This window comes from Indicator indicator, chromosome 10 (genome assembly GCF_027791375.1).
Source record: "Indicator indicator isolate 239-I01 chromosome 10, UM_Iind_1.1, whole genome shotgun sequence".
NCBI classification, from domain to species: Eukaryota; Metazoa; Chordata; class Aves; order Piciformes; family Indicatoridae; genus Indicator; species Indicator indicator.
In genome coordinates this window covers 26,378,344-26,392,106 of record NC_072019.1, presented here as the reverse complement: position 1 = coordinate 26,392,106, position 13,763 = coordinate 26,378,344, and the positions used below count along the sequence as shown (strand labels likewise).

The 13,763-nt window shown below is 49.4% G+C and overlaps 1 protein-coding gene across 1 annotated transcript; it reads left to right on the top strand.

Annotated features, from left to right (window-relative positions):
• The first annotated feature begins 1,797 nt into the window (after positions 1–1,797).
• Positions 1,798–13,471, top strand: KANK4 (KN motif and ankyrin repeat domains 4). The gene is made up of 9 exons (XM_054384557.1): positions 1,798–1,813; positions 3,589–5,511; positions 6,662–6,773; positions 8,144–8,374; positions 8,966–9,053; positions 9,501–9,720; positions 11,078–11,220; positions 12,952–13,152; positions 13,370–13,471. The coding sequence occupies exons 1-9, from the start codon at positions 1,798–1,800 to the stop codon at positions 13,469–13,471; spliced, it is 3,036 nt and encodes a 1,011-aa protein (XP_054240532.1).
• Positions 13,472–13,763: the final 292 nt, after the last annotated feature.

Here is a 13,763-nt window from a genome sequence, read left to right as displayed (position 1 = left end):
CTTGGGTTGGGACCCTCCAAAGTTTCCATCTGGGCTAAGAATTGACAATAAACTTGCCTATCTGAACAACAGAACTAATTGTTTCATTAAAGGGTCTTTCAAAGTATCCAATCCTATGATAATGATATGGCAGAACCTGGCTTTGTTTTCCTCCTGGTCTTCATTGTAGTTACAGCATGTCAGGTGAATGCTTCTAGAAGAAAATGCCAGCATCACCTGTATGCTCTGCATGTCCTTGTCTGTGCTTCAGTTATCTTGCCCTTGCCACAAGAAGAAAGATGAGTTGTACAACACATAAGTAATTATGCCATAAAAGTAATATATAGAAGCTGCAGAATGGAGAAGACCAACAAGACAGACTTGCTCTTCAGACAGTGAATGAGCCAGAGGTGTCCAGAGGTGGTTCTGCTGGTGGATGTTGCAGAAGAAAAAGTAGAAAGGTGAACAAGACTGGTGTGGATACCTACATTGCCAGGTGAAGCGAGGGGCTGGAGGCCCTTCAGAGGGACCTCTGGAAGCATGGTCAAGTGCTAAAGCCCTCTTAGGCAAAATACTACAAGCAGAAAATTAATTCAGAATCTTATGTTTTGATCAAAGAGATGAATGGGAGCAGGATTCTGGAATAACTAGTCCTGGCCATGTCCCCAGCTGCCCTTGGCTAGCTCAGCACAGGCATTGTGCTTCTTGGTCCTATGCTTGAGAGTCTTGCATAGCAAAGGGATGCACTGAAGAAGCAGAGATGGATTTCTAAGCTGCTGTGGCACCAAGGACCAAATTTGATACTTGAAGGAAAATTCTAAGCAAGCAACCTGCTCTCCAAGAACCCCCCACTTCCTCCTGTGTAGCAGGAATTAAAATACAGACTTTCTCACTCTGAGTAATGTTCTCCTTCTCATGCTAGTCAGGAAGCTTCCTAATGTGATGTCCAGCTGCCTCAATTTCCTCCACCTTTGCCTGCCTTCTCCTTGTGTCTTTCTAAAGGATGTGGCAGAGAGAAACTTCACCCAGGACCTTTCTTCATTCTTTCCAGCCTTAATCTCTTATGCTCCGGAAGGATCTCATCTGTATCCATATGATGGGAAGACCTGGAGGGTAATACAGACCAGGCTGGATGTGAAGTTCATCATATAGGCTGTGGTAGATCTCCATGTGAAGCTTTTCCCTAATTTGAAAGCAATTTGGGTTTTAGTGCAATTTGGAGAAAATCCTTTACAACAGTATGGACGTACTCTGCAATAATGGATTTCAGTGGAATGAGATTTAACTTAAATTCTGAATCTTTGGTTGCTATGCATTAAAAAATAAAAAGGTGTCAAACCAGTCAGTTCTGTGTAGAGTCTATATATCTTGTTGTTCTCAGAGGTGTCATTTTATGTTGGATATATCTATCCAGCTTATAGGAGTCAAGGAAGAGTCCCTGGGCCATCTGTCTCAAGCCCAGAAAGTTATCCTCAATATCTTTCTGTGTTTGCAGCCAAACCCATCTGTAATGCAAGAGATGTTTTATATGAACCAGCTACTTGGGATGTGTCTATGAAGCATGAGTTGTTGTCACTGGAAAAGGAACTATTGATCTAAGCATCTTGAAAGTGCTTAGCAGACACAGTCAGGCTGCAGAATATGAGAAAGATGAAGGGGGGGTGGCCTCTGAAGAGTTATGAGGCTTTAAGGAGAGATTAAGTTCAGAACATGGAGCTGTTTTAAAAATGTTAAAGTATCTGTTTCTTTCTTTTTTTCAAGGGTGAAGTGACTCATCTACCCTAGCTTGTTTAACTGACGGCTCAACTGGACCACACCATGGAGAAGACAGATGGTATGGAAGCTGCAGGATATTTGTTTGCTCATTTGTTTCTGGGAAAAAATCCCCAAATAACCCCCAAAGTAATTTTCTTACCAGCAATAACCTGCTATAGAGACGTGGTAGGGCCAGGAGATGAGAAATGCATGGTTCATGTATTATGCAGACTTCCTAAACCACAGCAAAAACATGGTCACAGCAATCATTTCAGCACATATTTGTCCTCCTGTCCTTTGCAGTGTGTAGGCAGGACTGATCTCTGCTCCCACCATCCTGGCTTTGCCCTTGTGCACTGTTACCCCCTTTGTTGTTCCTCTGACTTTCACGTGCTGCTGCCCATCAGAATGGTGGCTGCATCTCAGTGATGCTCCGTGATGAGCGGCACCCAAAGCTGTGCCACATTCTCCCAGTCCCCACACAGCTGCTGCACTGGGATGAAGACAGAGAGCGCATCTGGGAAACCTGTTTTCTCCTGGTCAAGCTCCTCCTCCTCACCGAGGAGCTCCTTTGCTCAGAGGTGGAGAGCAGCCTCAACCACTTTGATTTCAGGGATGTGCTGCATAAGGAAAACTGAGTAGCAATGCAGAGGTTTAACTGTTTAGACCCTGGAGCATCTCTCTTATGGGAGTCTGAGAGACCTGGGGCTCTGTAGCCTGGAGAAGAGCAGACTGAGAGAGAATCTTTTCAATGTTCCGCAGGAGCTAGAGGGTGGAGGTCACGAGGATGGGGTTGGGTTCTTTTCAGTGGTGGATAGTGACAGGACAAGGGGCAGCAAGTACAATCTAGAACACAGGAGGTTTCACTTGAACTTGAAGGAGAAAATTATTTGCTGTGAGGGTACTGGAGCCCTGGAGCAGGCTGCCCAGAGAGGTTGTGGAGTCTCCTTCTCTGGAGAAATTCCACACCCACCTGGACATTGTGATCCTGGGCAACCTGCTGTGGGTGACCTGGCTTTAGCGGGGGGGGTGGATCCAGAGATCACTTCTAACTCCTACCACTCTGTGATTCTTTGACTCTTTGACCCAAAATTTGGGGGCTGTGAATTTTGGCAACCTGGATCTGACTGCATGAAGTTGTGCTGATCCAGGCACCTGGTGCTGCTGGAGCAATGCCATTCGCTTGGGACAGGCGGGTGGGCAAACCTGCTGCCACGCATTTTGTGGTGGTTTTTCTCAATTAGAAGCTGTGCTGGGTGCCATGCAGCAGCAGGTCACCTTGGGAGGCACGTGCTTCACCCCAGCTGCTGCTGCCTGCGTTCAGCCTCTGCCTGCTGCCGCATTCATCATTTCCAGGGGATAATTTGTGCCCCTGTGTTTGCAGAGGAAACAAAGCAATGATTTTCCTGCTTGGTGTGCGCTCCTTATGCCACTGAAAAGTTAACACTAAACCGAATGCCCTGGAAAATGCAGTTGTCACTGATTGGTTCCACCTCCTGGTTATATTACACATCAGGCAGCTTTTTCTGCTTATACAGATACGTAGCTCCACCTGCAAAATCTGCTGTTTGCTTGATTGCCAATTACAGCCGTGATTTTAGCAAATTTTTAGCTGCCTCGGTGCAACAGTTACACAATTCACCTCTGGAAAACTGGATCAGACCTTTGCATGTGTTGCTGCATCTCTGTACAGCTTCATGAGCCTCCATGATGGTGACCTGCAGCCCTCACCTGCCTGAAGCTGAGATGGGCAAAGCAGGAACATTTTCATCCTGCTCTAAACATACTTGTTGTTAACTTTTGTAATTGTCTTCAAAACTCAAACATCTCTTGGCTTTTTTTGGGTTGTTTCAGCAGACGGCCAGCCACTCAAACCCGACAGGGAGAGGGAGCAGCCCCGCAGCCTCCCCTATTCTGTGGAGACACCCTATGGCTTTCACTTGGACCTGGACTTCCTGAAGTACGTGGATGACATCGAGAAAGGGAACACCATCAGAAGGATTCACGTCCACCGAAAAGCCAAGCAGCCCAAGTTCAGCACCCTGCCCCGAAACTTCAGCCTGCCCGAGAACGGCTCCCGTGGCTGCGGGGCTGCTCCCAGCAAGAGCTCCTTCCCAGCCACCTGCTCCTTCCCCCAACGAAAGGCATCGCTGGGGGCAGAGGAGACCCCCCATCCCCTCCTGCCCAGTGAGGCAGCCCTTCCCATGGCTGATGAGCCGAGTTACCGGAGAAAAGCGCTTTTGGCGGAGACGCGGCGACAGGCGGAGCTGGAGCGGCCGCAGCTGCTGCGAGCCTCCAGCATGCCGGCTGCTTTGCTACCTGGCCAGCCCCTACCAGGGGATGGGAGGGTGCTCTCACCTCTCCGGCCACCTCCCCAGTACTGCCATGACCAAATCAGCTCCGAAAGCACATTTCGCCCCACAGCACATGCACCCAGCTCCAATGGCATCGTACTGCATCTCCCCCAGGAGATGAGCTTGGAGCAAGATGTCTCCTTGGGGCAGAAGGATCATCCTGGTGGAGGAAGCCCAGGGCTGGGACAGATGCAGCCCCCCTGGCAGACCCAGCATCCCACAGTACTACAGCTGCAGGTGGTGATGGAGAGCAGAGGTGAGGAAGGTGATGCCATTGACGACAGTGGTTGCTCCACCGTGGCTGGGAGTGAGCAAGCCTCACTGGCTGCCCTCCAGCTTGCAGAGAAGAACATTAACCCTGGGGAAAAGGAGTTAAGTGTGAGTGAACTCGCTCCAAAAGTGCTGAAGAAAGCTGAGGAGGGGAGTGTCCAGGCTGGAGAGAACGAGAACTGTGTTGCTCAGCCTCATAATGCTGGAGAGTCCGGTGGGGTTGCCAAGCTGAAGCAGCACATTGCTGCTCTGGAGGAGCAGCTGGGCAAGAAGAAGGAAGAGCTAGAGCAGATCAAGGCAGTGCTGGAGCAGCAGGATCAGGAGATCAAGGAGAAGAAAAAAAGCATTAAGTTACTGGCCAGCTCCAAAGCTCAGCTGGAAGAGAAGCTGAAGGAAAGCAGCACAGAGGGCAAGCTGCCATCCAAGCAGAGCAAGGAGGCTTTGCAGTGCCACGATGCTGCAGTGAATACCGACCTCTCGCAGGTAACTGGGGCCAAGCAAGGCCACAATAAAGGCATCAACGTGAATATCCCGGTCCCCACCAGATCCGTAGGATGCAGCATCCAGAGAGCAGACGTGAACGCACAGACGGGGGAGCTGGGTACTTGGAGAGATCTGCCAGATGCTCACACCAGTGTCAGTGGGGTGGGACTTGGACATCTGGGTGAAGCTGATGTTGAGGCTGGACTCTCTGTACCGTGCTTCACCCAGCTGAAGGCTGCCGAGTGTCTCAGTGACGACAATCAGAACCACAGGAGCGACTGCCATACCCAGGGCCTCGCCACGCACCCCGGGACTGCAGGAAGCTGTCGGGCAACAAGAAACAGCTCAGACAGGGGCGAGAACAAAGCAGGCTCTGGAGAAGATAAACCTCCAGATGGGCTAGAAGAGGAAGGTCCCCCTGACCATGAGGATCTCCCTGCTCTTGACCCCATTGGCCAATATGTAAAAAAAATCCAGGAGCTTCTGCAGGAGCAGTGGCTGTGTTTGGAGCACGGCTACCCTGAGTTAGCGAGCGCCATCAAGCAGCCGGCCTCCAAGCTCAGCTCCATCCAGAACCAGTTAGTTAATTCCTTAAACTCGCTGCTTTCTGCCTACTCCACGCGAGGGCCTGCCCAGAAGGAGAACTCCAACACATACCATCAACAGTTGGGTAAATAATGTTGGCATAGCTTCAACGTGGCCGGGCCAAAAATCTTCCCATTTCTTCAAGTGTTGAGCAGGGGCAATGAGGTGGGATGATGAGTACCTGTCAGATCAGAAATAGCCCCTCCTAGACATGTAGGAGGAAGGCAAAGCTCTGCACCTCATTAGCTATGTGGTCTTAAACAATAAAAAGAAAATAAACCCACCTAGGAGATGATAAAGCTTGTGGCTCAATTACATGCAGGATCAGCTTCCACAAGTGGCTGCACTTGTGGCTGTCCCATCAAATAACCTGTTTTCTTACTTGGTGTGAGCAAGGATTTGCAAGAACAGGGGGCTTGTGCTCACCTGGGGTAAATCAGCATGGAGCTTATCAGAACCACACTCAGTTCAAGCTCACTGAGCAAGGAGGCTGGGAGAAGACCCATCCCCACTCACAGCCCTTCCTCTCAAATAACTTTTAGCTTACATAAAGATGAGAATCCAAAACCAAAGGTTGCCTGTTCATGGTTGGAGGGGCCTTGCAAATAGATAAGTGACCTATTAGGAAGTTCCATCTAAACATGAGGAGGAACTTGTTTACTGTGAGAGTGGTAGAGCCCTATAACAGGCTGCCCAGAGAGGTGGTGGAGTCTCCTTCTCTGGAGTCATTCAGAACCTGCCTGGATGCCATCCTGTGCAAACTGCTCTAGGTGAACCTGCTCTGGCAGGATTTGGACTGGATGATCTCCAGAGGCTCCTTCCAACCTTTATAATTCTGTGATTACTTGTAAGCGATACATAGTGAGACTACTCAAAGCCTGGTGGAAAGAGTGATCCATGTAGTATTTAGAAGATTTATATAGGAGACTCCCAATATATTACTATTTTAAAAACTAGAACAAAAACTATATTATCAAATATATCTTATAGGATGCATATATAATTCCCAGTCACTTCCTTTATGTTCCCAGTCACTTGGAGATGTCTGAGATCATATTTTAAGGGTGTCAGGGCAGGTTCCAGTTGTGGCCACATTCATCTGCAGCATTGCAAGACATAAAAAGAGTCTTGTAAGATGAGTAAGATGCTTTGTAGTTCATTGCTGGAGGTTGGGAATAATGATTGATAATTATGGCACATCTGCTCAATTAATCTATTATTTTGTATTTTGCTAGAAACCTCTCCAACCACAAGTCTTAAATCTATCATGAAAAAGAAAGGTTATGGTTTTCATGCAGGAGGCAATGACACCAAAAAGAATCTTCAGTTTGTTGGGGTAAATGGTGGGTAAGCATCTGTTCAGAAGATTAAACTGCCTTTTAACATGTGATGTCCTCTGTGTGGCTGAAGGAGTCATTCTTCTCTTCCCCTCTTTTCTCCCCCAACCCTCTTGATTAAAAGGCCATTTGAAATGGAGCCTCTTTTCTCTCTTTTTTAACGCAGCTCTGATAACCTGTAAGTAACCCTGCAGAAAAGATGTCAGTGTGTTCAGAGCAGTGAGGGACACCCTGAGGACTGACACTCTCTGCTCACCCATCTTTTGGGGCTTCATCCAAAACCCAGAGGAAGATTCCCACTAGCTTTGGTGGGTTTTGGAGGAGGTCAGCATTGCCTGGATGGGCACGCTGCCACTAACCTGCTTCCATGCTCCAGCGACAGCCAACAGAAGTTGGTTCAGGGACTGAAAAAGAGACTATTTCAGGCAGCAAGGAATGACCTGGGGGTCAAGGAGACACATTTTAAAGTTGTGCTCTGACACCCTGTTCCCTGTGTATCCAATATCTAACACTCTTTGGCCTTCAGGCTTTCTAGATACACCAGCATGTGCCATAGACGTATCTCTTAGAGCAGCACTGGCACATCTTCTACCAAGGAGTACATACATGTGCTGGCATGAGTAGGACAGGATGCATTGCACTGTCCCTTCACTGTGCAAACAGCTATGTGTGCAAGTGTGGATGCTGGTTTCTGCTGACATCCTTTTCCAGTGTCCCAGCTCGATGGCTGCTGCTGTTGAGTTCATCAGGTGTTACTCTTGTTGCTTAGACCTTCTACCAACTGAAATGGGTACGACTTTTAGCAAGCAGAGGAATCTCATCTAGTTTGAGAAAAGTTTTGGTCTCTGAGTGAAATGTTCTGATCACAGAAGATATTGTTTTTATTAATGCTTATGGGCAACCAGAAGAGAAGTCTCTCTAGCAGAGCTGCTCAGATGGTGGCCTCAGGTCCATGTTGGAGCTGAAAATGAAGATTATGTCTAGCAGTCCTCAAGGCTGCTGACATGCTGCCTTGCCATAAGGTCCATGTGTTCGTCAGCTCCTCAGCATGCTGGCAGCTCTCAGCAGAGAGGTGGCACACAACCCTTGCCTGGCCATGCTGGGTCTTGTGTGATGAACAGCCTGCCAAACCAACTGAGTAATCCCTAAAGTAACCTTGCCTGCTGCTAATTAACTGCTTCTGTCACCCTCCTGCTGGCTTAAGAAGTCAAAACCAGACTAAACCTCAAGCTTGTTTGTTGCTCTAACCTTTTAACTTGCATATCCCTCTCAGCTTCATCCAAGGCCCATTGGAGTCAGAGGGTGTCTTCAATGAGTCTTGGTCAGGCCCTGCAGTTGCAGATGGGGAAGGAGTGAATAATATGTGGTGTCCTCAAATAGCTATGAAACAACTTCAAGTGAAGACACAAGTTGTGAAGACAGCCAGTCGGATGGTGATGCCGAGAGTGAGACGGAGAGAAAACTCGACGACTCGGAGCCCACGGGGGTGGAAGCTGGAGGTGAAAGCAAGGAGGCTTCCTCAGGGACCTCCTTGCAGGAGAAACATGAGGATGATGGCCTTCAGAAACCGTCAACAGAAGCAGCACCTTGCACTCAGCGTAAGGCTGACAGGTAACCAGAAAACCAGCCCATGCTTGTGCTGTCCCTCTTGTTTCTGCAGCCAGGGACTCACAGCACTGCATTCAGTTGCTCCTACAGGGCTGGGGTGAGGGCTTTGTCTGCTTGGTGGAAAGGCAGCTGCTGACCTCCACAGACATGGGAAAAGGCTTGAAAGAGCTGAATAATTTTTGAGTTACTACACAATCTAATGGGGATAGATTTAGGCCCTAGACTTGACTGTGGAAAAGATGGAGTGAGTCATGTTTGGGGAGAATTAGCTCATTTCTCCCCTCTTATGGAAAATTTCTCAGTAAAGTTCCTTGCAGAGTCAGGAATATGATTTTTTTTTTTGTTAACCCATTTTAAGGAGTCTTCTAAGAGAGGAAGTTGAGCATAGAGATCTGGAACTCCAGGCTGAAACACTTCTTTAAGTGCTTAACATTGTACCTATGCCAAGCCATCAGGACAACTTGTGTCTGTGAAGTTAAGCACTTCAAGAAGCATTGAACGTGTTCTGACCTAACCCACATGTTCTCTTTCCTGCTTCAGTACCTCCTGCAAGCTCTGTCCCATGGTGGATTTACAAAAGCATTTTTCCTTTAGATGCAAACCCTCTGAAGCTTTCCTTGCCAACTGCCAGCTCCTCAGCAAGCACCTCTCAGAAATCAGGACCACGAGTGACAAGCATCTGGTACTGATTTTTTTATTTATTTCTTTTTTCCAATCCCATTTCAGATGTGGTTACCACCCTCTTGCATTTAATGGATAAGATTATCTTCGTGGCTTGTTGCAGGCAGTGCTCTACCATGCCATGGACAGCTTTGTGAGGAGATGGGGGTGAAATGGCATCTGAGTCATTCTGAATAGCCAAAAAGAAAGAAAAAGGGGGGGGGGGGGTGGGAGGGAGGGGGGGAAGAAAAGAAAAAAAAATGAATGCTTTCTCTGCTTACTCATTCAAGCTACCACAGGAAATTCCTTTCCCCCTCGAGTTATAGCAGTAATCCCAAACCCGCAAGCCAAACACCAGCTGGGTGATGCCAGAGCACAAGACCTGGTGGTGTGGGGTGAGGAGAAGGGGCAGTGACCAGTTTGCAGGATGACTGCCCCAGGAGTAACAGTGAGTCCTTGGTGTTCCTAGCGGCACATCCTGAGCACCGTCTGCCAGGAGTGGCTCTGGGTGTCGAGCCACAAGAACTCCAGCACGGAGGTGGTCGCAGAGTATCTCAAGGAGCTGGGCGCCATCCAGCCCCAGCTCCTGGAGGTGGTGGTGAACCTGGCTGACAGGAATGGCAACACCGCTCTTCACTACAGTGTTTCCCACTCCAACTTCCCAATTGCAAGGCTTCTGCTGGACACAGGTAGGAACCGCCATTCTGCTCAGCCATGGGTATGGATGTGGCACTTTTTTATGTCACTCTTGCCACTGGGCATGAGATGACCATGGTGTGCAGAGCTAGGTAATGGAGGTCCATCAACAGTCCCATACAAGGCAAACAGTGAATGAAGTCCAGGGTCTTCTCAGGAAGTTCAATGAGGAGCAAAAGGAGATGGTACAGAGATGGGGCTGGGGACCAGCTACAACTTACAGGCAAGGAAGCCATCCAGTAGACAAGTATGGAGCTGAGGTCCATCCAGGAGAAAAATGTGGGGCCAAGGTCGATTCAAGATACAGGCATGAGGCCAGGTGTCACTCAGGAGACGTTGCTGGTCTGAAGACCAGCATCCTCCCCCCATAGCTTGGCCCTGGGCCCATGAGCATAGGCAGGGGAATCCCAGGTGAGGCTCCTCATGGTCATTAAAGCTCATTAGTGCCCTAAGAGCACTGACACATCTTGAGATCGTTGGGATCTCACAGTGGGGATGGCTCAGGATCCCCTCTAGTTAAAGGGTGTTTCTCATGGCCCCAGTCCAGGTGGGATGCTGTGGCTCCCGCAGCTTCTTGTAGCAGCAAACACCACATCGTGGTTTGGAGCAGGAGGATCAGCCCTCTGAGACTGTAACAAACTCATCCCTACAGCAGAAAAACTCCACCTTAAACTATTGAACTTTGGGCTTGCACTGCAGAGAAAGAAAAGTCTCAGCTGAGCTTGTAGAGGGTGGGGGAAGAGAGCACGTGGCCCCCAAGGAATAAAGGCTCTTTGGCCTTTTCTCATGGGGCAGACAATCTGCTGAATGTTAGGGAAATGGCAGATTATCATACACGTCTATAACCCCATTGTTGCCGTGGGCAGCCGCGGAGGTTTGTCCCCTCCTGCCGCTCAGTGCCCGCGGCAGCCGGGCCCTTGGGATGAGTCTGGCCCTGAGCCCTGGCCGGTTAGACACGGCTCATTGCTGTGATGGAGTTGGAAACAGGCTCTTCGGGGTGAAAAGTGAGTGAAATGGGGCCAGGACAGCTTTAATCCACCCGTTTGTTGCTCTTTTGCTGCAGGAATCAAACAGCTCCACAGCTCCACAACTGGCCTGTGCCCAAGGCACTAATTATCCTCCCACCCTTTTTTTTTTGTGTGTGTGATGGTCTTCAAAGTTAATTTAGTTGACCTCAACAATTGTAATTAACTGTAGTAATGCATAGCACCAAGGGCCCTTTAATGCAGTGCTCACGAGACACTAGATGCTTAGCAGAGATAAATCTCAGTGCTGTCTAATTATGGGAACTCCTGTTCCTGGGACTAGAAGCTGACACAAATCTGTATTTGTGGGTACCTCACCCACCAGGTGTGTGCTGCCTGGACCTGCAGAACCGCGCTGGCTACACGGCCGTGATGCTCACTGCGCTGGCATCTGCCGAGACAGCTGAGGATATGGAGGTGGTGATGAAGCTGCTGAAGGAGGGGGATGTCAACCTGCGAGCAGCACAGGTGCCTTCCCACAGTTCTGTTGTCTCTCTGGAAACTGAGTGTGGCCCCACATGAGATTGTGTCATGGCTGTGGGCAAAGGCATCTGCAAAGGGACTCCTGCTGAGCTTGTAGCCTCTTGATCACAGAATTGCAGAAAGAGGTTGGAAAAGACCCTCAGGATCACCAAGTCCAACTGCGAACCCTACTCTACAAGGTTCACCCCTAAACCATATCCCCAAGCACCACATCCAAACCACCTTTAAACACATCCAGGGTTGGTGACTCAACCACCTCCCTGGGCAGCACATTCCAACTCCTGACCACTGTTTCTGTGAAAAATTTTTTCCTAATGTCCAGTCTAAACCTACCCAGTTGTAGCTTGAGGCCATTCCCTCTTGTTCTGTCACTAATTACCTGTGAGAAGAGACCAGCACCAGCCATCACTGTGTAATTCCAGTTCAAGCTTTGACATCATGTTGTGCTGAGGGACATGGTTTAGTGTCGAGCTAGCAGTGTTGGGTTATTGGTTGGATTTAAGAATCTTAAAGGTCTCTTCCAACCAAAATGATTTTCATTCTATGTTCATTGTGTCCCCACAGAGATCTTGGCTTGTGGAAGGGATGTAATTCAGATTCCTTACATTGCTTGCGCAGCACCATACTGACTCTCAGAAGTAGGTATTAGGTTGGAGTTGCTGGAGTTACAAAAGCAACCTCAAATAAATTGCAGTGTAGCCACCCACCAACTCCCTGTGAAGGGACACAAGAGATGCATAAGCTCAAGAAAGGCTCAACAATTTGCAAAATCATTTTGCTGAGCTAAAAATTTAAAGTCTGAAGAAGTGATACAAAGGAGAAGCAGTGTGGGGTGAACTCCATGCTGTGGGGTCTAGGGAGGTTTGCTGATGAGCAGTGCTTCAGAGTCACACATTCCAGTCTCAGAGATGACAGTGGCCTCATCCAGCTCCACTTCCAAGCAGCTGTAAAAGTTAAACATCCCAGGAGGGACAGGAGGACCCCTGTCTGGGAGCAGCTAGGGCCCAGGTGGTTTGGCCATGCTACTGCTAATAATAATATGCAATAATCATAGGATCATGGAGACCTTTAAGATCAAGTCCAACTAATCCAGCTAACCCAGCACTGCCAAGCCCACCACTAAACCATGTGCCTCAGCACCATGTATACATATCCTGGAATTCCCTCAAGGATGAGGACTCCAGCACTGCCCTGGGCAGCTTGTTCCAGGACTTGGCAGGGCAGAACCTTTTCCTGATATCCAACCTAAACCTCCACTGGCACAACTTGTGGCTGTTTCCTCTCATCCTGTCACTTTCTACTTGGATGAAGAGCTCAACCCTGAGCTGGCTCCAACATCCTTTCAGGAAGCAAGAAGGCTCCCCTGAGCCTCCTTTTCTCCCGACTAAATGATCCCAGTTCCCTCAGCCACTCCTCACCACCCCTTTTCTTCAGACCCTTCACCATCTCTGTTGGCCATCTCTGGACCCACTCCAGCACCTCAATGTCCTCCTTGGAGTGAGGAGCCCCAAACTGAACCCAGTATTTGAGGTGCAGCCTCACCAGTGCCCAGTACAGGAGGACGATTACTGCCCTGATCATGCTGACAACACATAACAATATGGATGATGATGATGATGATGCAGTAACAGTCTGAATGTTCTAGCTATAGGACTATAGAGGGCTATAGGAGGCTGGTGTGTTGGAGGTGCTCATCCTCTCCCTGTGTGCTTGCAGGGGGGTCAGACTGCACTGATGCTGGGGGTCAGCCACGAGCGGGACGACATGGTGCGAGCCCTCCTCTCCTGCCAGGCCGATGTCAACCTGCAGGACGAGGAGGGGACAACGGCACTGATGGTGGCCTGCAGGCAGGGCAACGCCGACATCGTCAAGCTCCTCTTGGCCCAGCCTGGCTGCCAGGTCATGCTGACAGACAAGGTAAGGCTCAGCCACTCCTCACCAAACCTGTTCTCCAGACCCTTTGCAAGCTGCGCTGCCCTTCTCTGGACAGGCGCCAGCAGCACCTCGATGTCCATCTTGTCGTGGGGGGCCCAAATCTGAGCCCAGTATTTGAGATGCAGCCAAGTGCAGGGACATGATCACTTCCCTGCTCCTGCTGGCCACACTAATGTCTTCATCTCTTCCCTCCCCACAGGATGGTAACTCAGCCCTGTCACTGGCCCAGCAAGCTGCCTACGGGGACATTGCCATGCTGCTGCAAGCCCACATCGGGCAGAGCTCATCCATCTCTGCATGACTGAGCTGGGAGAAGAAACCAGGACGGGGAGTGGGAAACAAAGAGCTCCTTCTTGTAACATCCCCTCTGCTGGAGCCAAGGTCGTGTGTTTCCATACATGCAGGGGGATGACCCCTGTCAGCTGTCTGCATTCCCCATGTCTAAGTGTCCTCATTAAGCCTGCTTCTGTCCCCCTACTCTATGCCCATTGCCACAAAATGACTCTGAGCTCTCCTAGATGCTCTTCCCCGTATAGATTTGACAGGTGAGGGAGCAAAACGAAGGAGAAAACCACATTAGAAAAGCAATGCTT

Excerpts from the sequence above, each read along its gene's own strand:
- KANK4 (XM_054384557.1), top strand. Across the intron at positions 9,721-11,077 it reads AAGGCTTCTGCTGGACACAG|GTGTGTGCTGCCTGGACCTG; the intron begins GTAGGAACCGCC and ends CTCACCCACCAG. Across the intron at positions 13,153-13,369 it reads AGGTCATGCTGACAGACAAG|GATGGTAACTCAGCCCTGTC; the intron begins GTAAGGCTCAGC and ends CCCTCCCCACAG.